We start from the raw sequence: 24,415 nt of genomic DNA, 5'->3' as shown, positions 1-24,415 counted from the left end.
CCTATGGTACACTGATGATCTTTTTTCCCTGTAGATCCTTACGGCTACCAGGAGAAAAAGAGGAGGAGGAGCGACCTGATGAAGTCATTTTCCACTTTCCCGAGTATGATCCTCTTGTCTCTCTTCATGTCATGTATTCCAACAGTTAGACTTTGCCCTTTTGTCAGCTGGTTGATCAGGAAATGTTTTAAGTATGTTCGGAATGGAAAAGTTAACTATTTTCTTTGTTTTTGTTTTCGTGAAGGTGGAATGAACCCAATGAATCGACCTAAGGCAGTTCCACAGACGACTATGATGTCCCAGTTAATCAAAAAGGGTAAGTAAGCTTACAAACAACGAGCAAGCGCTTGCTGAAGATTAGATTACCCAAGTTAATGTGGGTAGTTAAAAGCACGGTGATACTTACAGATACATCTCTCTTGCTCCTCACCAGAACCTCCGAACGCATACACCAACCAGGTCAACAGTGGTCAGCTGAGGCCAAATCAAGGCCACATGTACTACCAACCTGCAACTCATCGGCCCATGATGCAAGGTCACCCCCAGCCTCGACCCCCTTCCACCATGTCGGTCAACCCTGTCTGGCCCGTTAACCCAAACCTTAGCCTTGAAAGCCTTCGCATGAACCCCTCTGCCTCCAACGCTATTGTTAGCCAGAGTAATGGGGCTTGCATGCAGCAGCTTCACTCCGGCGCAGCCTACTCTGGTGCGGGCGAAAGCACCACCAACAACAACAACAGCCTCCCTCAGCTCAGCTCGGGCGACTTGGCTTGCCTGGACCCTGAGCCCCAGGGCGCTGCTGCTATGGGGGGCCAGATCCAACAAGAGAACCAGGTTCACTTCAGCAGGAAATCCACGACCTCCAACTCGACGATGATGCAGCAGGCCCCCTGGGGACACGCTACACAGCCTTGCCCAACCCCTAATAACGGGCCAATGGGCTATTCTTCCTTCTTGGAGAACCTCTGCGAAGACCTCTTCCCGACCCTAAATGGGCCTCAGCAAAGCACTGCCCTACCAAAGCAGGAGCAGCAGCCAGGGGTCATGATGGTTCAGGCCCCCTCCGCCTCTGCCACCGCCGATTGCCAGCAGTCCTACACCACCCTGCACTCGTGCTCCAACAGCAATGCTCAAGACGCCGCGATGAGGCAAATGAGTAAAGCTGCCAATGTCCAAAGCACCATAGACACAGACACCTTGGAGTGGACCAGGTACTACACAGGCCAGTAGATTCCTCCCAGCCCCAATGATAGTCCCAGGGAAGAATAGAGCGTCTTTTTAAGGTTTAAGGTGGCTGTTTTGAAGCCATCTTGCTCGATGGAGAATGTAGTTATTTCATAAAGAAAGGTAAACGGTATGTGTATAGGTAGTACAATGTTGTTCTTTTGGCTGAATGAATCTTACCTGGTTGCCCCGTAGGATGAATGTACAGTAGGAGATGTTTTGGTGTTCACTGAGCTACTTGTCCACGCTCTCTTAAGGGGTTAACTGCAGTTTGGTGTAAATAGAACATGAAAGCCATTGTTGTGAACTCTGTTGAGAAATGAAACATTGCAAAACTGTCAAGAGTGGCAAGATAATTTTGTTCCAACTGGAAATTTTAAAGTAATGACTATGTCATAACAAAACACGTTATCCAGAGTTCTCAAAGCGACACAAAAGTGCTTCGAAATGATATATATACTATAAATGGCTCAGACTTTGATCTCAAGTCAAATTGTAAAGATGATGAGTGTGAACAGTGACACTGTCTGTCAGCTTTTTCATGTTACCTTCATGTTTTATGGCACTGGCTTGTGACTATTCTTCTATGTCTTTCCATGCAGGATTATTGTAACTGGAATATTTTTTTTAAAGTTTTTCTTAATAAAAAAAGATTTTTAATTAAATTTCTTTCTCTGATTCTTTGATTGATCCTTCTATGATTATTTATAGAACAGGTCGACATGTCTGAATTCGCAGATACAATTAAAAGCCACTGCATGGTTTTTTGACTGCTGTGATTTCATTTTGAAGTCAATTTCCTATCCTTTGGTTTACTGATGCAACCTGTGCCATTTATTTTGCAATATGGGAAATTTGGTAAAACCAAGATGTCCAACCGCCATCCAAAATAAACAGCAAAGTAGTTGTATTAGTCATGATGTGGTCAACAGAGGAGCTGCCCAAATTCTTTTTGCTAGGGGTTTTCAATGAAAACAAGCACATATTTTCTGGTAAATCATCAATTGATTTGATTGTCTTGCGATTTTGATGGTTGCAGATAACACTTATTCTTGTTCAGCCACAAGACCCCCTTTTAAGATTAACTAACTACTTGTGAAACTATAGAGATTTTGCCTGGCAAAAATAGAAAGAATCTCAGGATCTCTTTTGTCAAATGTCTCTATTCATCATTTTGAAGGTCCTGCTCAACATGCATTGTGTTTTTTTATGGAAAGAGCTATCTATCAGTCCTCCAAATAAACTCCTGTAAGACATCACCAAAGCCTTGTGTCCTTAAGTGACTTAACCCATCCATTAAAGCAAGCTAACGTGGCTTTTAATGTACAATCCAGTCGTGCAGCAGAACACACACAGAGGAAGTTCATGCCACATTCCTGTGACACGCTCCTCAATGCTGACTGAAAAACAGGAAGTAGCTCAATAAGAGGAACAAGAGGAACAATTTCTGAAAATCTGAGTGTGGCAGAGTGTTTAATTTCATTTTGCCGTTTTCGCACCCTCTTAGTTAAACGTGTGTGCCTCCAGAGTAGGTATGTAAGGGATTGGAAATTCAAGGTTCATTGTTAAAACTATTTCTACTTGCACTGAGGAGGCGATATTACTTACCTGAGATTCACCAAAAGATTTCAGGTTTGTTTATTATCTGCCTGATTGTCGTGGGAAAGTACCTTGAAGAGATTTTTATTGATGTCCAATGTATGTGTTATTTTGTATGTCCCTTGCAAAATACACATAGGATCCCTTTAACTTTTCAATCCTAGTTGGATCTTCAAAGACCTTCTTTCAAGAGGAGCATCTTGGGCTTTTGGCATCTCTTGGCATCGTGGCATGCATTGTGCTATTGCACAGTCACAAGGTCTCATAAGGCCACCATCTCAAGTAGCCTACAATCACCAGTTAAGAAGTGTATTCTTTAGTGTAGTCCATCCCATGTGCTTCTGAGAGCCTTTCATGTGCCTGGAGAATCCTCTGCTCTGTTGGGACGGTTTTAAATAGACATTCCCAACACATGACCAGTTCATTCACATCACATTCATTTATTCATCGAACTAACAGTACAGCATATGTTGTATTTATGTGCGCTCCTTGGGTATCTAACCCTAGCCTGGTGTAACCAGACCCAAATTCACTTTGTCAATAGATAGGATCTGGCCACGCTCAATAGGGACCATTGGACCAGCCTTTGGCCAATCATGCCCCCTTCAGAGTGGCTGAGCAATTCATCTTGGTTTTTCCTGCCTATAATCTCAGGGGAAACTGATCTGAGAGCAGTAGGCGGGCGGAACCAGGCAAATCCAACCCATGCCTTAGGTGTGATTAGAACCGTGCTCTACAAAATGAGCCACAGAAACATCTATGAAGCAGTGACGATGAGATCACACTGTACATCATGTGCATTTACCCACACTGTCGCCACGCTCTTGGTTTGGTTTGTGGCCCCATGGAGGTGAAATCCTCTCTGTCATTCTGTCAGGTGTCAGCTGCCATCAGCAGCTGGCTACTGTGTACAGAGACAATCTGACAAAGACAAACATGTGAAGGACATATTGGCGTGTCCTCAATGCTAACAACCGAAAAGGCAGGATTGCACATAGTGTGCTTTGAACCAGGTCACATTGCCAGGTGTGACCAGAGGTTACATCTCCAGTGAGTCAATTTCTGACTGTCTGTTTACTGACTGTTTACTACTCAATTACAATGTGTTTGAGGAAGTGGTTGTCCTTCAAAGTGATCGTCTTTGGCGCCAAATGAAAAATAACTTAATTTTCTTCATTTTCATGGGATTGTTTTCTCCCAAGCTTGACTCAGTATGACAAGACCAGATGAGTATTTGTTTCTCACTGGTTTGTGGGACAGTCAGCCAACCAGACTGATACACTAGGAGGATTAGATGACTTTCAAAGAAAGAAAAACAACAGTGGAATGGTGGTCCAGATAGTCTTGTGCAATCATGATTGGGGAAAATCCAGACATCATGTTTTATGTAGGTGTTTAATTAAAGAAAGCCAGGCATGGTTTGGCTGGTTGATTTCATGAAAAAAACTCATCCATTCAAACCCTAAATATGAAAAATATGTAAATTATGAAAAAGTTGAGGATGTGCTGTTTTCTAGAGCTGTTTTTGTCTGATTCACACGCTTTATTGTGTCCTTTGAGACGTCAATACCAGAGAATACAGGACGTAACGTTTTTTTTCTTATCATGACCAGAAAAAATGCAGAAAAAAAGTGGCTTCCTGTCTATCGGTAGCATTTGCAACCACAATATTCACTATAATCCAGGAAGTGATTCCGCCCTGGGCCAGGTACGTGAGGGCATTCAAGGATAATAAGTTGCACAACAATAATGAGGCCATGTTTTACACACATACCTCCCATAATTAAATGAAGCTACAGTTGGAAGTTGAGTTGTTAGCCAGCCCAATGGCCTCTTTGGTTTATCACATTATGCATGGAGTAAGGTGACTCAGCTAAGAAATGTGTTATGTCCTCATCTCTCCCAGATAATATAACAGGTTCCATCACCAGTTTTCGTACTCTGTTTAGCATCATTTGTTCCTGCATGCTTGCAAGCATGACATGAGTGATTATGGCTCAATAGCCCTTTTTGCCCTGGCTGTCTGCCAGGGCATTTGAGAAGGAAAAGCTTTATGAACCCTGCTTCATGAAAGCAAAGACACAGGGGTGCTTCCTAGTGCCTAACTTCTGTTTATTTGTTCCTGCTTGACATGAGTGGTTGTGGCTCAACAGCCCTTTTTGCCCTGGCTGTCTGCCAGGGCATTTGAGTAGGAATAGCACACACACAGGTGACACACTTGCATTTTAAATCGTGACAGTGGGCTGGTCTTCAGGACCACAGGCCTTTCATATTGAGACTTAGGGGCTTACAGGTTCTGCCCTGGCTCCCTGCCAAGTGCGGGAGGGTGGCGGAGCCGGTCGAGCTTCAGTTCCAGTAAGGCCCCTCCCTCACAGCGCTCATCACACAGCACGGCCTCATGGGAAATGTGTGGTTTACCTCACAGGCCTGTGTTCTCCAGACAGACAGGTTTGAAACTCACACTAATAGTCCAGGTGAGGCAATGACAAAAGTGCAGTTTTATTTTACAAGGCAGCCTTTACCTTAAAAAGCAAGTAGTATTATTTCTATTCTATTTCTTTATTTCTTTCTATTCTATTTCTATTTCTATTCCCCTTTTGCACTGAGGTTGGGGTCACCCGAAAGGTTTGCACTTGCACTTTAGGTTTCTTGTCTGGTGAAGCCAATAAACCACTTTTGGATGACTTTTTTTGAGAGCGAGCTCTGGCCTTGATTTTTATTCTATTTCTTTACAATGACGGAGAATAAATGAATCTGCACACACATGATTCTGATTGATTTCTGTTGAGTTTCATGCGCATATCCCAGTGTCTTAATGTAGAATTCCAAGTGAAATTATAAATGAATTATTATTATCATAATTCATTCTGTTGAAATATGCTGTTGACCGTCCCTGAGATGACTTTATCAAGTCATGTATATTTACTATCTCTGTATAAGAACTCACACATTGAGAATGGAAGGGACTCTGTGTGCTTAGAGTCTCCTGAGACTTTCCAAAGCACCATTTAATTATAGACATTATCTCTGAGTTTGACTGAAATGCTTCCACATGCCATATCAATATCATGTTTCAGCACACAGGGAAAATCCCCACAACCTGTAAAATCATCTGCGAACAATGCGTGCCTGCATCTCCTCAACGCTCGCTCCACATCTAGGATCATGCCTGTGTGAGAGGAATAGGCTAGAGTTCTGGAATTTTCAGTCATCCCAGTTGAAACATAAAGTATAAATCTCAGTAGGTACTATGTAAGGGCTTGGAAATTCAAAGTTCATTGTTAAAACTATTTCTACTTGCACTGAGGAGGCGATATTACTTACCTGAGATTCACCAAAAGATTTCCGGTATGTTTATTATCTGCCTGATTGTCGTGGGAAAGTACCTTGAAGAGATTTTTATTGATGTCCAATGTATGTGTTATTTTGTATGTCCATTGCAAAATACACATAGGATCCCTTTAACTTTTCAATCCTAGTAGCCTACAGTCACCAGTTAAGAAGTGTATTCTTTAGTGTAGTCCATCCCATGTGCTTCTGAGAGCCTTTCATGTGCCTGGAGAATCCTCTGCTCTGTTGGGACGGTTTTAAATAGACATTCCCATCACATTAATGTATTCATCGAACTGATATCAGGAGAAATAAGCCTATTGCTATGTAATATTGATAAGACATTTCAAAAAGTATGCTGATTTATTTTTCTTCTCTTGAAACCATTACACAACATCTAACCAATGCTGTCAAATTTTTATCCTACTAGACGACACAAAGCCAAACAGATGACTGATCAGATAACTTAACCCCAGGGGCCCATGCAGCTTCAGTCAATCAAGCCAGCAAAGAGGAACCTGTGCTGGGAAAAGTACCTTACGCATCTTTACAATGCTGAGTGACACTGGTGACACTCACTGAATGACATCATTTTGTGACAAAAGGGGCAGGGATTTCTTGCCATAAATGCCGCCATACAGTAAAGCAATAAACCCACCACACATCCAACAAATCATGGGAAAGCTGCCTGAGGCATTAAAGATACGTTAGAGGTAGCGATACCTAAGCCTATCTTTTTTTGTTCTAAATGTTCCATTATTGCACTATACATATTGAGTAGCCTATAAAGTGAAGCTATGTAATGTCTGATCAGTAAGCAGGCAATGCATTACATCATTTTTGATTGACCTTGCAGTGTTAACTTGACAAATGCTGAGGCAATGGTGGTCAAGCCTCATTGAGTGAACCATGTGTGGGTGGGCTGTGGGAGTTTATGTGGTGGGGATGGGGATGGGGTGTCAGAGAAACTCTAAAGGTCATGGCGCTCGAAAAGCTACGGTCTTTACTCACCCACTCACGGAGTGACGTGAATATATAGGCTATACTTTGGCTACACTCACTTCAGATCCCCCCTACACACACACACACACACACACACAAAGAGTGACATCACCAATCACCTTTCTTAAAGAGTATGAATCCAAGACGCACCACAGCTAACGTCACAAACCTATATCCACACCCAACCACTTTCACTTTGTCCTCCTAACCAGCCCCCACCTCAACTAAGCAACTCGTTGACTGTCACTTCTTGTTTTTTAACAGGAAGGGGAACTAAATTATTGGCCAGCGGCGGGAAGACAGTTTACATAACTGTATTTGATCAATCCTAAGAAACCATAATCCCAAAAAAGTTGCCTATTTATAAATAGGCTAAACTATTTAATGGTCAAGGGTAATCCCGTCGGCATTTAGATTCAATATTTAGGCAAATCAGCGTGGTCGATCTAATATCATGTGACCTGCATTAAGATATTGTTGTAAAATAAGTCAGTCCAAAAATGAATATTCCTCCAGAACAGTTTCAAGAACTGTGAAGGATAGGCTATGTTTTCCTTTTCGTTAATCCTCATACTTGGTGCTAGACCATGGGCCGTTGTTTCTGTTTTGAATCCATAAAACATTATGAAAATAGTTAGCCTACCAAACCAATTTTTCTGACATGCTCCTGACATTTAAGGATCTTGTACCTCAGTCACAAGTCGGTGCACGGGCATCCTCTACTGGTCGATGTTATGTCACCACTTCAGCTCAAATTGCATGAAGTTGGCGTCCGTGTAGATTCGGTCATTAGTTTCTCATTTTCAAAACAAATAGGCTACGAGAAAGAAAAAAAGCGACCTGTGTGTTTGAATACAGACATTTTGGAATAGAACACATTATTATCATTGTTTTATTTTATTAGAAAAATAGACTTTTGCTGTTAACTGTGTCATCACATCAGTCATCACCATGACTATAGGCCATAGTCATACCGTACTGGTATGATCAGTATTTGCTTCGACGCCGTACGCCAGCGGTACCTCCTCCTCAATGTCTCAAGTGGGTAGGATGGGTTAAAACAGAGGACACTCTGTCATTCAGAAGTGAGTGTCCATGCTTTTCTGCCCGGAGTGTAAGGAGGTACTGTGCCGAGCACAGATTATTTAATACTAGTAGGTCACAACACATGCTTGGAATCTGAGGAGGTCAGCACTACTGCAGACGATGAATCTTTAGAATACGCCAAAAATCTTTAGAATACTCCACAACGTCTACGTTCGTTTTGCGCAACGCAGATGCTTATGTGTATGTGTCTCCAAAGTATAGTAGTTTTGCTAGACACGTCTCCGATCCGGACCACAGAATTACATAGAACATAGCATGGGCGGAAAGCGAGAACGACAGGTGTGTTTATCGGTCCTTCACATGACCATATACGATGATGATGACGGCTAAAAATAGTTTCTTATAAAAACATAGGCTACCTTAAAAAGTGACAAATTGTTGCGTACTGTAGCTTTCACATTCAATAATTAATTATTGGTAGAAATAAATACTCTTCTATCTCATACACACCCATTATAAAGACAAGCCTCTTCAGATATGTGGTTAGCATGTGATTTCTGAGGAAGCACAAACTAATGCAAATCATCAGTCATCACACTATACCGGCATAACCTATTGGCCTATTCGACTGGTCCAAATGGACATGGGATGGTTAATGATGTTAGTAGCCTATCCATACCCCCTAGTTCGTCTCAAACTGATATTATAATTAATTTAATTAATTGTAACGCCTGTTAAAAATAAAGCATTATCTGTACTACATGCTTAGTGAATGGACCACTCGTCTTGAATTGAATTGTCTACTGATAAAGGCTATTTGACAGTTTTTTACTGTAATTTCTACGAACATGTTTTACAGTGTAAGACTGTATTCTCGACATGGTATGCTACTTGCAGATCCACTGACAGCAAGGGATTGGGTTCGGTTCGAACAGACTAGGCAAATAATAAACACTTGATGTTGTGATTCAATGACAGTAAAAAAATAAGTGACCAAATATATAAGCAACATTTTCGCATGTATAATATACTCTCAGCCTAAACTAATCAACACTTTAAAATGCAACGTTGATCAATCGGAAGTTGATTGGTTTCGTCTGGGCCCTATTCTTTTTCGATCGTAGAAGTTCTGGTTCGAGTAGCTGGCTAGCCAAGCTGCGAAGGGTCGGAGATCTTGAAAAATATAGCTTCTTTTTTCAACCATTTTTAAGGATGTCACAGCCTCCCCCAAAACCTTGGGAGAGACGGATTCCTGGGGCAATGAATGCGCCTGTGAGCTATCGGTTAGTATCAACTTGCCCCCTAGAAAATACCCAACGTGACTAGCTAACTCAATAGTAAGTTAGCTTGGTAGCTGGCTAGCAGACTGGTTAGCCTTCCTTTTCCCTCGCAGTGTATAGCGGGGCCTGAGAGAGGGGCCTGTTTTGTTTATGTGCATTGGCAGGAAGGTTAGATGCTCAACTAGGCAGATGTAGTCTACTAGCTAGCTGTATTGAAGTTATGCAAATGTAATACGTGTTCATTAAATGATTGAAAGACACAAGTCTGTATTTTAATTTAAACAACTGAACCCTATTGCCAGTTTTGGAGAAGGTATCATACCTTCACGTCAGGTAGTTAGCCACATTTCCTTGTCAGGCAATACATTATGGACACTAGTGACATTACGTAATATTAATTAACTTGTTATCGCTTTCCGTGTTGAAGATGCAAGTGTTTTACTTTATTTTGTTGTTAGTATCACGTATGATCATTAAATGCCAAGAGTTCGTCGAAGTTGTCATTATCTGCTCAGATAATCATTACAGGCTCTGCAAAAGCGAATGCTGACTTCGACAAGACTAGTGACTTTATAACTCTCCGCAATAACCATGGTGCATCCAGATATGTACATAATCACATGTTGTATGGTGTGGCCTCAAGCTGCTATAATGTTACTCTTCTCCAGTTCCACAGATTTTGGATTATCTACGCCGGTCGGTCCGTCCACCTCAGCCCCCCCTGGGCTGACACGGGTAGCACCTCCTTTGCCCCCGAGACCCGTCCAGCAGTCCTACCGCCCGGGCTTCGGCTCCTACCCATCCTCTTACGGCCACTATGGGAACTCCACTATGGGAATGTATGGTGGTTACAATCCGTACGGGGGCTATGGGGGGTATGGAGTTGGTGGAGGCGCTATGGGCGGTATGGGTTACAGTCGGTTTGGTACGGAGGAGACCCAGCCTAGCCGCTTCGTCCAACAGGCGGAGGAGAGTAGCCGCGGGGCCTTCCAGTCCATCGAGAGCATAGTCCACGCTTTCTCATCTGTGAGTATGATGATGGACGCCACCTTTTCAGCTGTCTACAACAGTTTCCGTGCAGTACTGGACGTAGCCAACCACTTCTCCCGGCTGCGTGCACACTTTGCCAAAGTATTGTCAGCTTTTGCGCTGGTGCGCACGTTGCGCTACTTCTACCGTCGACTACAGAGGCTTCTTGGACTGCGCCGCGACGCGGAGGTGGAGGATCTGTGGGCCGACAGTGAGGCCACAGCAACTATTGCCCTATCATCCGGCGGAGCGAGTAACGAACCTCGGGCAGACTCGGTAAAGTCTTGGCCTATTTTCCTGTTCTTCGCTGTGGTTCTTGGAGGACCTTACCTGATCTGGAAGCTCCTGCGGTCTGCCGAAGGGCCGGAAGAAACAGGTGCAAACAGTGTGAAGTGATGTTTGTATGAGAGTAATTGTTCCACATACATTTTTGACAGTATGAGGCATTGTCGTTGTGTAAGCTGGCACTGGAGGGCAGCACGTTTTTGTGGTTGTATGTTGCATCTGCACCTCATGACCACAGGTGTTTTGTTTTTGTATGCTGTATCTGCACTTCAAGTCTGGAAGTTTTTGTTTCCGCATTTTCTTTAATTTTTTTGCACTCCAGTGGCATGTAGTTGTGGTATGATTACCATAATTCTGACAGAATATGCCACTATCTTAGCTTTGTTCTAAAGGTATTTTATAAATATAGTCAAAGTTATGCAAAAAGCTATGTAGGTCTAGTTAAAACAAATATATAGACAAAAAGCTCCCTTATTTTAATGAGACATCAGAGGACAGCTCAGAGGGTTCACCTGCATGATTTACACTTCCCGTCCTAACTGGCACTTCGACTAGTGCGTAACTTGCAATTACAGCAGTTACATTTCTGCACTTCTTTTTATTTTTTATTTCATTTTGTTATATTTCTTATGTAAAGTAGTATTTATTGTTACACCAGGTTCTATTGCTCGTACCTTGACTATTCTCTCCCTTGTACGTCGCTTTGGACAAAAGCGTCTGCTAAATGACTAAATGTAAATGTAAATTCTGAAATCCCGTTCCAGCCACCAACTGGGCGAGCGGAGAGGATGACCATGTAGTGGCCCGAGCGGAGTTTGACTTCACGGCTGCCTCTGAGGAAGAGATGTCCTGTCAGGCTGGAGACATGCTCAATCTGGCACCCAAAGGTAAGGAGGAGGCTGGAAGTCAGAGCAGGAGGTTCTGTATCTCTCACTTGTTTTGTTGTTTTCTTTGCTGTTATACTTTTTCATGAATTTAACAAAAGCAAACCGATCTCAATCAGCCCTATGGGAGATGTCCTTCAACTGAAAACAATGTTTTATGTTGTGTCATTTGCCCCCCTGCCTTCTTTCTGTATGTGCAGAGCAACAGCCTCGAATTCGCGGCTGGTTGCTGGCCAGTTTGGGCAGCCAGACCACAGGCCTGGTTCCTGCCAACTACGTGAAGGTCCTTGGCAAGCGGAAAGGTAGGAGGCATGCAGAGGTGGAGAGGCTGGCGCAGCAGCAGCAGGCACCCCAGCCAGGTCTGGCCTCCGCCTCGGCCTCAGCCTCTGGCACACACCCTGCCTCAGCGCTGCCTCCCAGTTGCCCGGAAGAGATGCTGGAGTCGGTATTCCGGGAAACGCCGGCCCCGTGTCCCCCTGCCTTGAGCACAGTAGTCAAGATGGATCTGTTATAGGGGTGCGTGCCTTAGATCGCTGGAGCGTGCTTTACAATGTATGGGGAGCTCTGTGTGCGGTTCCATTTCATTCCCTTGTCACCGTATCAGGTGACCTGTGCCCATCCCCATCACCGTGCCCCAGCAGTGGGACTGGAGAATGGAGCTGTGTGTGTCTACACTGCGACATGATTAGGCCCCTCACGGACACTGGTACACCACACGGCCCCAAAACCATGCTTTATCGCCCAGTGAGCGAACATAAGACTCATTTTCTACAGAGAGAAGTATGCGGATTTATCGTCCATTCTTTTATCTGGTTAGCTTCATGTTCAGTTTTATCGCTGGAGATTTCTGTGTAAAAGAGGGAGTGTTTGTCATTTTATATAAGATCTGTGATTTAAGATTACTCTCTCACGGTATTTTGAAAGTTAATCAGTAAAAACATACAATTGCATTAAAAAACTGTATTGAATTGAGGATAATTGTTAGTTGGATGAAAGCCATAACATGAGTTGAACCATTATGTGTCCTCTTAACTCACATACAGTCATTGGATTTCATTGGTGAGGTAAGCAAGGAAGGAGATATTAATGCTTTCTTTTTGTTATGAATTGGTTGAAAACATCATTAAACATACACCCCTCATAAACAGGGAATATACTCCATTGTTAGTACTGCAACAGCCTCATGGTGTGTATTCTATAGATATTTCAAAGACATACGAATGAACCACATAATGTATACCAGTTTAGACAGATGTCTCTTCTTGCTAACCCATTTGAATATGATGTATGATTTTAATTTTGAATCCTTCCTGAAAATATGCACTTTTTCTGCCGTTATTTAATTATTGCCTGTTAATTCTCCTTGAATCAACTGTGTAATTATGTAAATATTAGCAGTTATTTTGGGAATAAAGATTTCCAATAAACTGTCTTGTCTGTTTGTGACTACAGTAAATCGTTTTATATACAAAAGCGGGTTGCCAACATAATCCATAGACCTTCACACAACTGGTGACTGAATACTGATGGCATACTTGTTGACTTGAGTTAAATATTTTAGTGAAAACAAAAAAGACCAGCTTGACCTGTTCACTGCCATGAACTTATGTTGGTGTTAAGCTGAAGTCCCTGCAATACTACCATCTAGCGGCAATATAAGGGAACACTGAGGTTTTACTTTCACCAGCAGATGGTGGTATTGCAAAACAGTCTGAGAGGTTAAAGCACGCTGCATTGGTTGTCATTTTTTTATTTACAGTTTAAACTAAAAAAAACTATACTATTACGTATAAATAAGTTAGAAGAAGCACTCTCAACAACAAGCCATTGTTAAGTCTCATTTCTATACTTACACAGAAAAACTGTAGTTAAGGTCTTAAACTAGAGTACATTACTTAAACTGACATGTATCATCCAGACCCTTGGCCTACTATGCCCAGTATGCAGACGTTAGAGACACTAGTGGAAACACTATATCCTGTTATAAACATGTAATATTTTTGTTCTTGGGGGAACGACCACTCTGTAGGTAGTATGTCTGCCCTGCGCTGACTGACTCTGATTATCGTGGAAGTGAAAGCGTTTATGTTAAAGAGGGTGTGAATGGTAATAAAGTCATTGCCGTCACCAAGCAACGGGGACGCATATTTGCACCTGCTGCACTGCGGCACCGGAAGAGCACGAGCAAACGTAGGAGAGATTGGACAACTAGGTCTTACCATTAGAAATGATAGGCCCGTCTAAGCTTTTACAGCTAAGCTGTTCCCTCCCTAGGCGTTGCTATGATTGCGTCTCTTAGCCGTCTGTCAATTTGCCGCTGTGTCAGTTTTATGAGATGATGGGAGGAGGATGCCCGCTGCTGCAGTAGATAGTTAGATTTTGTGTTCAACACTGAATTATTGTAGATGTCTCTGTTAACTACCATACTGCGATGCTACTTGAAGTTAGCTAGCTAGCTAATGATTGCTCAAATTGTTTTCAACTCATCAGCTGAAACGACGAAAGCCTCCACTGACTCAAAGACTAAAACAACAGTGAAGTAATGATTGTGAGTAACCTTTCAACAGTCTATGACAGTGATGATGGCCTAAATTTGGGGTTGTCAAAGTAGCTAACTGGCCTCAGTATGTTAGCAAGCTATTATATCCTAGCAAGCTAACAAGCTTTTGCACTAAGTTGTTGTCAGTCTCCAGTTTAGCGATGTAGTATTTGTTATAAATTGATATGCTTACAAATTGTAACATACTACTTTAGAGAGAACCTGCCCTCCACATCAGTGCACCGACGAAGGAAGGTTATCTGATGACAGCAGCCGACAGAAGAGGGGAGTCGTTGCATTAAAAGAATCACAAGAGTATGCAAGTAAGTCTTGATGTCCCACTCAGCCATAAGCCCATAAACTGTCATTTGTCTTTAAATATGATATGATATTAAGATATGATATTAAGATATGATCGCAGCTGTTTAAGCTTGATTTAAAGTCAAACACATTGTCGGTCTGAGTGTGTGCTCAAACAGTCCGATTTGTTTTAAACACTGTGTCAGAGACGCAGTGTCATAAAACGGGTATTGTCATGCAGAGTTATTGTCTTCTACTGTTTGAGTCACACACAGTTACAATAATTTTTAAATGTATCCCTCTCAGAATGAGTCGTCTGTGCTCAGTCAACAACAATTTCCCCAATGACAACAGCACACTGGCCCTGGACATGGTACTCAGCTCACTGTGGGCAATGCCACAGCCCATTAACTGGGAAAGTGTGGCTAAGCTGGTCCCTGGTTTCACACCAAAGGAGGTAAACATTGTTTCCAGGAGTTTTGCCATTTTACTAGTTAATAGTCAGTAGCCACTTCCAACCACTTTTCTATAGTCCTTATTTATCTCATTAAATCAGTCATCTTTTGTCTAATACACTGACCTTTTATGGAGGGAGATGCCCTTAGATGATATAAAACAATGTGTTTTCAGTTAGTATCTAATTACGGAGTATCTTTATTATAAGATGTACCCCACTGTTTGTCATGATCATGAAGACTAAATCCTCATGTATTTCCTGTGCAGTGTGCGCGGAGGTTTGAGGAGCTGAAAAGCACTGGTAGTTTCCCTCTCGTGGATGAGCAGTGTAACCCTCTGACAGTAGGGGGGGGCTCACCGTCAGACACCCTCTCCTCCTACATCAAATCCTCTTTGTTGGAGCTCACGGGAGACACAGGAGACGCACGAGCCATCCAGAGCACTATCTCAGTTTCAGGTGGGCATTGAAAAGGTGTGATGAAGCGCCGGCATCCTGCAAACGGCATACGAGGGATAAGAGATGGAATCTTTCTGCTTTTTCCAAAATACAAGACCTTTGAGCAGCAGCAGCAGCAGTGTTCCTGGTCTTACGAGACGTTTGTGTGTCCTGTGCACAGGGCTAAGTGTGATGCCCCCTGGGAGGGGGTCAGCGGCTGAGAATGAGAGCGTGGTGACCTCAGAAGGGGGCGAGAAGGTGAACGGAGGGAAGAGGTAAGGTTGTCTGCAGCTGGGTTATGTCAAGAAAAAAAAACTTCAACTAACAGGGTTAACAGCTAACGGGGAGCTATCTTAACTTGATCGGTCCTGCCAGTGACCGTACCGAGTTTCCTTCTCATTCCTAGGGGTCCAAACATGGTCATCCACGTGTGCGACGAGGCTAAGAACCTGAAGCAGGATTTTGGGTGCCCCCGGGACCTCCTGATCAGCGAGATGCGCTACTTCGCTGAGTATCTGTCGGTGGACTCCCAGCGCTGGGAGGAGGTGGATATCTCGGTGCACTGTGACGTGCAGATCTTCGACTGGCTCATGAACTACGTCAAGAGGAACACAGACCCTGAGACTCACCACGAGAAGCCCAAACTTGGTAAAACCACTCAAGCTTGTCTCCTTTTTTCCCCCTCTTCACTCTGACTGTGTGTGAGTGTGACTGTGTGTGAGTGTGTGTGTGTGTGTGTGTGTGTGTGTGTGTGTGGCTGCTGTTCATATTAGCAATGCTCATGATAGATGGTTGTTGGTCCTTGGTTTATCCATGTCTGCCAGTGCTGTGTGGGGTGGGGACATGACCTGTGCTGTGCTGGTGCGAGTGCTTGTGGTGGTATGTGTCATGCGGGTTCTACTTCTGGCCATTTGTCACGTGGTGGGTTTTGTGGTGTTTGTCGGTTACAGAACCCAGCAATGTGATCTCAATCCTGATCTCCTCCGAATTCTTGAAGATGGATACATTAGTAAGTGTGGTGCTTGTGAAGCCATTGTGATCTTGTGTTCATAGCATGCCGCGTGCATGCTGACCATAAATTGGGGTTATCGTATGGTACAGCAGTGTGTTAATGACTAGTTCAGCTGTAAAAGATATGTGTCTTTATGTTGGATGAAATGGAAGGCGTTTGGCATTTAAGGCAGTGGTTTCTTATCCTGACTCAATAGGTTGAGGATTGCATTCAGTTCTGTCACGAAAACATGACCGCCATCGTAGCAACGCCATGCAATATGAACTGCATCAACAGCAACCTGGCTGCACGCATAGGCGACCTGTTCAGTCACAACGACGCAGATGAGATCAAGGACAAAAAGGACAAATTCAAAAGGTAACTTTTAGGATTTATCATCCCTTTCTGTTCTATATTCTGCATACAACAATGTCATAGTGATGTTGTTATTATTGTTACATGTTTTTGTAAATGATCCTTCTTAATAAATGTGTGTGTGATATCTGTTGAAGCAAATTATTTCAGAAGAAAATTGAGAGGCTCTTCGACCCTGACCACGAGAACCCCGATTCGCCAGGGAACGCTGCCACTCTGTACAGGTTAGACACGCCTTCCTGGTGGTCAGACACGCCTTCCCGGTGGTTAGACACGCCTTCCTGGTGCTTTGAATGCAACATTATCGCTTGCAGCTCGACGTCTCACTGTCACGTCTGTCTCTTCCCAGGTGTGGTCTCTGCCTCAAACTACTAACCAAGAACACTGAGAGACAGATCACCTGTGTACCAGGGAGAATCAACATTGACCCTCATGGCAACATCATATACTCTCACACCAGGTGAACAAGACCCTCGTGGTCTCTTTAACTCTCAATAGTAATAGTGCGTTCCCTTTTGTGTGTGTCTGTGTGTGTCTGTGTGTGTCTGTGTGTGTCTGTGTGTGTGTGTGTGTGTGTGTGTGCGTGTGTGTGTGTGTGTGTGTGTGTCGCGGCATAGTCCCCTCTGGTTGCTCAAATGGTTCTCCTTTGAAGAGGAAGTTGGCTTGACGTTCTTGTTGTGTGATCCGCAGACACAAGGGCTGGGAGGTCCACGATTTCCTGAATGGTTTGTATGAGGAGCTGAAGTCGTGGGTGCTGGTCTACTGGAGGATCTGGGGAACCATCAACTCCCTCTCCTGCTCTTGTTGTAAACAGGTGAGTAAGACTGTAGTATGTAAGTACGCAAGACTTCTGGGTTTCGTTGTTTTACTTGGTGCTATGTAAAGAAAGACGTTATTGGATATTATAGATGGATGAATTGCTCTGTTTGATCTGATGATCTTTAACCAAAGTACTTTTAAGTAGGAGAAGCTTCATGTGACTTTTATAACTCAGCATGACAAAATCGAGTTTCATTTTTAGTTCACAAAAGATAAATGCTTGCAGTCATTTTTGTGGGCGGTGTTCTACTGCATCAAGACTGCTCCTTATCGTAACTAAACACACACAAATAAAAGTCAGTATTGGCTTATTTTAGAGGTTTGTATTGTGTTGGCTGAGCAGCTGTGTCCTATATCTCTTCTCCACAGAAATTTTTATGCACTGAGCTGTCCCACTGTACATATCACCCCGAGGCGGTGGTGTACGCGGGCATGGGGGCAGAGCAGGCCTGGCACGGCACGGGCATCTACCCCTGCTGCAACCAGAGAGTGCTGCGCTTTGACCCCACATGCATGCCCAAGGTATGTCAGCCGGTCCCATGCCAACTCTCATGCCAGTCCGGCTATTTCTGGACACTGCCATGAAGAGGGGACGCGTCATGTCCAAACTCTGACCTTGTTTTGACGCTAATTCTGCCACTGGGCCTTCAGATAGCCCCTCAAACATAAGCATGGGTCGTGTGTTGTATTCAGGGTTGTAAGATGCGGGATCATGTGGTTAGTGCCGCAGACAGTGGTGACTGCAGTGGCCATCCGGTGAACACGGCAGAGGCACGGCTGCTCAATGACCTTCTGCTTCACAGGGATGCTGTATGCGTGACCCTCACCCCACAACCTGAGAGGTAAGAGACACATTTACCAGACCCCAATTCCCCAACACCCGCCGATATTAATATATATCACACACATGCCTCCCTTGAAACTGCAACAGAATAAGATCATTACCGTACAGAATGGTTGACTTGTCTGCCTTATCACAGCATTCATTCAACATTGTGTGTGTTGTGTGTGTGTGTGTGTGTGTGTGTGTGTGTGTGTGTGTGTGTGTGTGTGTGTGTGTGTGTGTGTGTGTGTGTGGTAGTCCTGTGGAGTCCCCTCCTGCGGGAGAGAAACCAACAGACTGCGATATCCTTTTGGAACCTGGCGTCCTCTCCTGCCTCAGACCGGGAGAGATCACTGCTGTGAGTTTTCATCTGACCCTCACTTAACACGATGCATGAACTACTGATTGTCTTGTATCATAAATTCAATATTTGTACCGCTTTGTTGCAGTTTTCACTGCTGAAAAACTGGAGTCTGCAGCTGGTTTGTGTAAAGCTTTTTTTATTCCATTCAAGAAATATTATAAATGCAGTGTGCATTATCCAGTGAGTTGTGTCTGTTCTCTGTTGAAATGAATTGGACTTCCTGCAGCGTTCACAGTCTCTGCTCTCTGAGGATGAGGACTACACCACCGGCTCAGAGGTCACTGAAGATGAGGTCGGGGATGAAGAGGAGGTTTCAAAGAAGCAAGGTCATTTGCCTTTACAAGGAGCAGCCAGTAGATGGCAGCAGTGTTTTTGTTGATGCTTTTATATTGAACCATGTGTACATTGCTGTGCTACAAATACTATTACAATACTGTAATAAATATGTTCTGAAAATAGTTTTGTTCTTCTGGTTAGCTGCGAAGAAGGCAAGGAAAGCAAACAGACCACTGAAGAGGCAGGTGTCCTCACCCAGCTTTCAGCGCAAAGAGAAGAGTGCAGAGAAGGTGGCTCTCCTGTCTCCTGTCTTTCCAGTGTATGTGCCATTGAGCAATGAAATATAGCCCTGACTGTTCCCTTTGTTTTTGTCAACAACAGGCTGCCTCACGAGATTCCACTCCATTTACGTGAGTACACTTATAACTCATGTACTGTGATCATTCTGTCAATCCTCTCTCTCACTCTCTCTCTCTCACACACACACACACACACACACACACACACACACACACACACACACACACACACAGAGGGGGGGGGGGGGAGGCAGGGAGAGACAGAGGGCGGGGGGGAGAGAGAGGGAGAGGGGGGGAGAGGGGGGGGGGACATGGGTGTGCATACATAATAAACACACACTGAATCCAATCAGCTTCTTGTTTCTCTAGTGTCTTACTCTGCAAATCAATATTATGCTAGCGATGTGTGTAATCATTCCATTCTGATCATGTAAATATTGTCAAGATTAACCAAGATTCAGTGATAAAAAAGCCAAACTGGATCATTGAAGAGAGCTAGCTTGTGTTCATCTGCCAAAAGTGAAATGTTCCCTTGTTTCAGTGTCAGCATTCAAAAGAGCAAATGGGACAGCGCCCGATCCATGCGGTTCAACCAGGACGCTCAGAGAGAAGACGGTATGTGTTTGTTGTCCACACTTGTCTGAAGTGCTGTGCACTAAAATAACTGAAATGCTTTATTTCTGTCTAAATACAATATCATGGTACTAATAACAGTGTAGGAACAAAGTTATTCATAGACTTTATTTCTTTTTTTAAGTTTAAAAAAAGAAGAAGGTTGACAGCTGTGGCTGCGACGTGAATGACCAAAATAGATCCTTTATTCAAGTCCCCTGGCATCTTCTGTTCTCAGTATCTGGGTTTTTTTTTTGCATTGATTTGCTCCAGCCTTTTCTTTCTCCAACCCGTGTTTTAGATCAGCGGAGGATGGTGGACATTATTGGACATCTCACAAAGCTGAGGTTTGGTGACTTAGAACAGAGCAAATCCAAGGACGTGAAAGAGGTAAACATTCAGCTCAGAAAAGGGTCACATCTCTCAGTTAAATGATATGCACCCACATTAATTTATATTTGGAAGTTTAGTTATGTAAAAAATAATATTACTTCAGCGGGGTTGTACTTGATAACCTCTGTTCTGGCGGTGGTCATTCACTGCAAAAGCATCTTTTTGGATCTCATCTTTCATTGGGTGTTGTTTCAGTATGCAGGAGGGATATACTCCAGGCTTGAAGCTCAGTTCAGGAGTGCCTCCCAGGGAAGTGGACGACATAGTAGCTCAGAGAAGGCTCACAGGTACTGTGAACATTGTACAGTGCTGAAATGATGCGGGTCATATACTGTTCCTTTTTAGCACTCTGCTACATACACAGTTCCATTGAAAATTGCCTTGTTTCTTTCCCCCCGTCTTGTTTCTAAAGAGCAAAGTTACGCTTCGGGCAATCAAGACCAACATAAGAGCTCCAGTACGTGGACTGGAGAAGAAAACAAGACCCTCAGCAAAGTACAGTCCAGCAGGGCCCTCCAGAACCCCCACCCGACATCTCTCCTCCTGCTCCCGTTCAGCTCCAGAACCGCTCCAAGGCCCACTGTGGCGTTGTCTGGTTCCGGTACACTTCTGGACCCAGGTCCCCAGCCTGCTTGGTCTGCGGTAGCTTAGGTCGTCCTCCTCATCACCTGACGTATCTGTGGCTCTATAGGCCCAGCTCACGTGCCTATGACTGATCACCTTTATTGCGTTCCCTTTTACCTCATCCATCTCCGTGCAAGGATTTAGTATTTTGCTGAGGGGCCAGCGCTGTGGCGACATGAATGAAGGAATGGTGAATCTTGATGGTCAAATGCCTGATTCCATCACTACCTCCTTGTGGCATGTAGACTTAGACCATTTGTGCAACACTGAGGCCAAATAGAATTAAAAAATAAAGTATTATCAAAGCTAAAATCAAGTGAGTGTTTTGTCTTTTGCCCATCTTCTGAAAAAAGATGTATTTATTATTATTATTGTTGTTGTTGTTATTATTATTATTCTGGGTTAAATTCAAGCTTAAATAGTTTCCTCTTTGTTGTCTTGTCCTCTGTGATGGTACTTAATGTAAACAGTGTGAACAAGTTGTGAACCATCAAAATCTGTTTAACTGATAACCTACAGGCTGTCAGTATCACAACACTGGCCATATTCCAAAGAAGCCCTTATCAGGTCCTGCACCGTGACTGATAATACCACACATTGTTCACCAGTAATGAGATTTCCAGTGGCTGTTTTACAAAGCTGATTGGACAGGTTTTCTGCTCACTAAAATGTGTTTATTCCATCTAATTCTATTTAGCAAACAATGAGCTGAAATGACAAAAAAAAAATGCTTTTTTTTTATTGTTTTTTATTGACAAAACTGTAAGGAAAGCTGAGAGACCAAATGAAAAGAGGTGTTACCTATAAGCAAAACTCTGTTGCAACAGCATCACCACCTGCCACCCACAGTGCTTGTCTGGTGCTTGGAGAAGAGCCTTGATTTGAGAGGCTCTCCTTAGTCAGCTCTGCAGACAGTGAGTCATCATCTTTGCGTTGCGGGCTCCCCGTCAGTCGGTCGTGTGGGTGGTCTGGCATACAAGCCTATCCGTGAAAAGCTTGTTGCAGGACACTGAGCAGGAAGCCAGCAGAGATGTAGAGGAGAGTGACAGAGTAAAAGAGCTGGAGGGGGTGGATATAGATGGAGTCAGGGTAGGTTGACTCAGCAGATGGCATTGAAACAAATGTATAAACACTGGCCACAGGAAGCAGGGCTAGTACCTTGACTTGAAGGCGTAGCAGTTGGTGGTAGGGGCAAAAGTCTAGGGGGGGTGGGGGGTGAAGGGCAAACACTCCCAGTGTTTATTTGACCCGGGTTGGGTTACCAGTCTGGGGCCTTGTTGCACAATACACAAATGGCCATGTGACATCGTCGAGTCCTGGGAACCAAGCTGGTCGGCCACAGCATCCCCCTAATTTAATCTGCCCAAGCCACGACTCCTGAATACTGAAAATGAGCCAGTGTGCTATTGCTCTTCAAAGCAACGTTTATGTCAATTCTGTCCCTGTACTATTAATGTTTATATTTCCTCTGCTGGGAATTGTAGGTCTGTCGTTCTGTGGCTTGAACTGTCCCTGCCACAGAGCAAATTGATATCATGTAAGAATACAATGAATGGCTCTTGTATTTGGTATTGGGGAACAAAGACTGGACAGAGTGAAGTGAAATGTGGACAGTGTCTCCATTCTTCGTGCAATGGACATTTGGACACATCCGGCCTTTTATACTGGCCCTTTGTCTATTGTTACAACCAAAGAAAGCCAAACTTGCACAAACATCATGCTTTTTGTGCAGAAAACTGTGCCATCATATAAAAAACTGAAATTATACAAAAATCAATTCTCCAACCTCACTTGTTGGTTGTTAATCATTATATCTCCTCGAGAGTGTACACGATTTTCTTAGAAAAAGATCAATTACATTCTAGACATACCTCTAACGTTATGTCATTAACATTCAGTTGCTAACACTGGTTGTTTAAATTGATACCCACTCCATGTGGATCCGTGAGGCTTTTCGCGCTGGAATCACAAACATTAAGGCTTTCAGATCAGCCACTAGAGAGAGCTCTTTGTTTTGTTTTTTTCAACAATGTTAGGGGGTGCTCTCACAACACAGACTTCCGGGCTGGGCTTTACATCCCCCCTCCCCTATTCTGTATGTTCAGTAAGGCTGGCTCAAAGGCGCAATTTACAGTGTAATGTGCACATAAAGTCTGTATGCACACAGTGGCTTCAATACAATGGAGGGAAGTGAAGGCTGGAGCTCTGCATAGTCCAGTTTAGTCCCAACAGCCACTAAAGCTTTGATAATCATTTAACCTGAATCTTAACACAAAGACTGAAGAGTTTTGATCTTTACACAACTACAGCTCTTATAGGCATAGAAAAGACACAACACAGCGCAGTTTAGTACAGCTATACCAAGAGATGATGTGCACATTGATACTATGCATTCCCTGCTATATCGTCCCATAAACACTGACTTTACAATAAACAATAAACTGCTTTTTTCATGTCTGAAGCTGAACAAAAAAACAACAACACTGTGTATAAAAGCCACTGAAGGATCAGCCCCTTCTGTGATGTAATGATAATGTATGTAAACAGTTTGCCAGGACCAGACAGAACAAGATTTAACCAGCTCAATCCTGAACACTTCAAAATCTCACACGTGTCTAACAGTGAAATTCCTTTGCTGTTTTTTGTCAACCCATAAGGCTGTTGTGATTTTCAGTTTGTATACTGTCACTCTGTGGTGTGTTATCATAGAAACTTTTCATAGAAACTATTTTGGAGTGTAACCCAACACCAAAAGTGTTCTTAAGACTTGAACAGATTTACCTTGGCAGTATTAAGTACAATCTTGAAATGAATCCCTTGCAACAATGATTTACTAAGGCGATCAAGATGACAGTAATATGGAGTGATAATAAACTGATAATTTATGATAACTGTGGATTGGAAAAACAGGATAGAATTTACTATGTTTTCTGATGGATAAAGGACAGGTGAATGATACATGGAAAGAAGTGCAGACAGTATAGGCTATGAGTGAGGACTTGGCAGACAATCAGCTACTTAGGTTAATGTTAGGTTTAATCCCCTGAAATTCACAAATAATTCCAAATTCCTCGTCCTGTAACTACATGCTTATTAAACTACTATGCCTTGGACCTAAAAAGCAACCTCAATATCAGTGATTCAAGTACTGCCCCAATCACAGCAATGACACCCTTTAAGAAAGATGTCACTAGATGTGTTTTGTACTCACAACCCCTGCAATCAGATCATAAATAATAGGGCTCATCTGTAGATCCACTGCTGTCAAAGAGAACCCACCTCAAGTGAATGTTGTTTGGCGTTCCTGAAAGCAGACTAACCTGTATTTTGAGCAGAGCACATTCGGATGTTTGACACTGACCGCTTCAGTGTCAGCAGGGACGCAGGACAAGAGCTTGGGTGCCATTTACTAATGTATAGGCTGCGTA

At 43.4% G+C, this 24,415-nt stretch overlaps 3 protein-coding genes across 4 annotated transcripts in view; all 3 read left to right on the top strand.

Moving 5' to 3' along the window:
• Nucleotides 1-1,889, top strand: part of rel (v-rel avian reticuloendotheliosis viral oncogene homolog) — an 11,074-nt gene extending 9,185 nt beyond the window's left edge. Inside the window, exons 9-11 of the mRNA XM_012819868.3 lie at nt 35-103; nt 245-316; nt 434-1,889. Of these exons, the coding sequence (XP_012675322.2) occupies nt 35-103; nt 245-316; nt 434-1,230 (938 nt within the window). The 3' untranslated portion in view covers nt 1,231-1,889. The remainder of the gene's footprint in view (nt 1-34; nt 104-244; nt 317-433) is intronic.
• A 7,404-nt stretch (nt 1,890-9,293) lies between these two features.
• Nucleotides 9,294-12,341, top strand: LOC122133421 (peroxisomal membrane protein PEX13-like). Its single transcript, XM_042709617.1, has 4 exons — nt 9,294-9,485; nt 10,151-10,887; nt 11,561-11,683; nt 11,881-12,341. Exons 1-4 carry the CDS (start codon nt 9,415-9,417, stop codon nt 12,192-12,194), a joined length of 1,245 nt encoding a protein of 414 aa, XP_042565551.1. The 5' UTR covers nt 9,294-9,414; the 3' UTR covers nt 12,195-12,341.
• Nucleotides 12,342-13,577: 1,236 nt separating this feature from the next.
• Nucleotides 13,578-21,299, top strand: sanbr (SANT and BTB domain regulator of CSR). Of its 2 annotated transcripts, none has more exons than XM_012819918.3 (22): nt 13,578-14,228; nt 14,435-14,542; nt 14,826-14,976; nt 15,243-15,432; nt 15,593-15,686; nt 15,818-16,059; nt 16,362-16,420; nt 16,620-16,780; nt 16,915-17,001; nt 17,127-17,237; nt 17,468-17,591; nt 17,966-18,118; nt 18,290-18,438; nt 18,678-18,777; nt 18,869-18,901; nt 19,010-19,109; nt 19,261-19,349; nt 19,441-19,469; nt 19,900-19,973; nt 20,272-20,360; nt 20,559-20,650; nt 20,776-21,299. In XM_012819918.3, exons 3-22 carry the CDS (start codon nt 14,827-14,829, stop codon nt 20,810-20,812), a joined length of 2,163 nt encoding a protein of 720 aa, XP_012675372.2. In that variant the 5' UTR covers nt 13,578-14,228; nt 14,435-14,542; nt 14,826; the 3' UTR covers nt 20,813-21,299. The 2 variants fall into 2 exon arrangements, with proteins under 2 accessions (XP_012675372.2, XP_031434936.1); XM_031579076.2 differs by having other exon boundaries at nt 18,869-18,907.
• The last annotated feature ends 3,116 nt before the right edge of the window (nt 21,300-24,415 follow it).

The sequence above is a fragment of the Clupea harengus genome, chromosome 13 (genome assembly GCF_900700415.2).
Source record: "Clupea harengus chromosome 13, Ch_v2.0.2, whole genome shotgun sequence".
Taxonomy (NCBI): domain Eukaryota; kingdom Metazoa; phylum Chordata; class Actinopteri; order Clupeiformes; family Clupeidae; genus Clupea; species Clupea harengus.
This window is presented reverse-complemented; position numbering and strand designations above follow the sequence as displayed.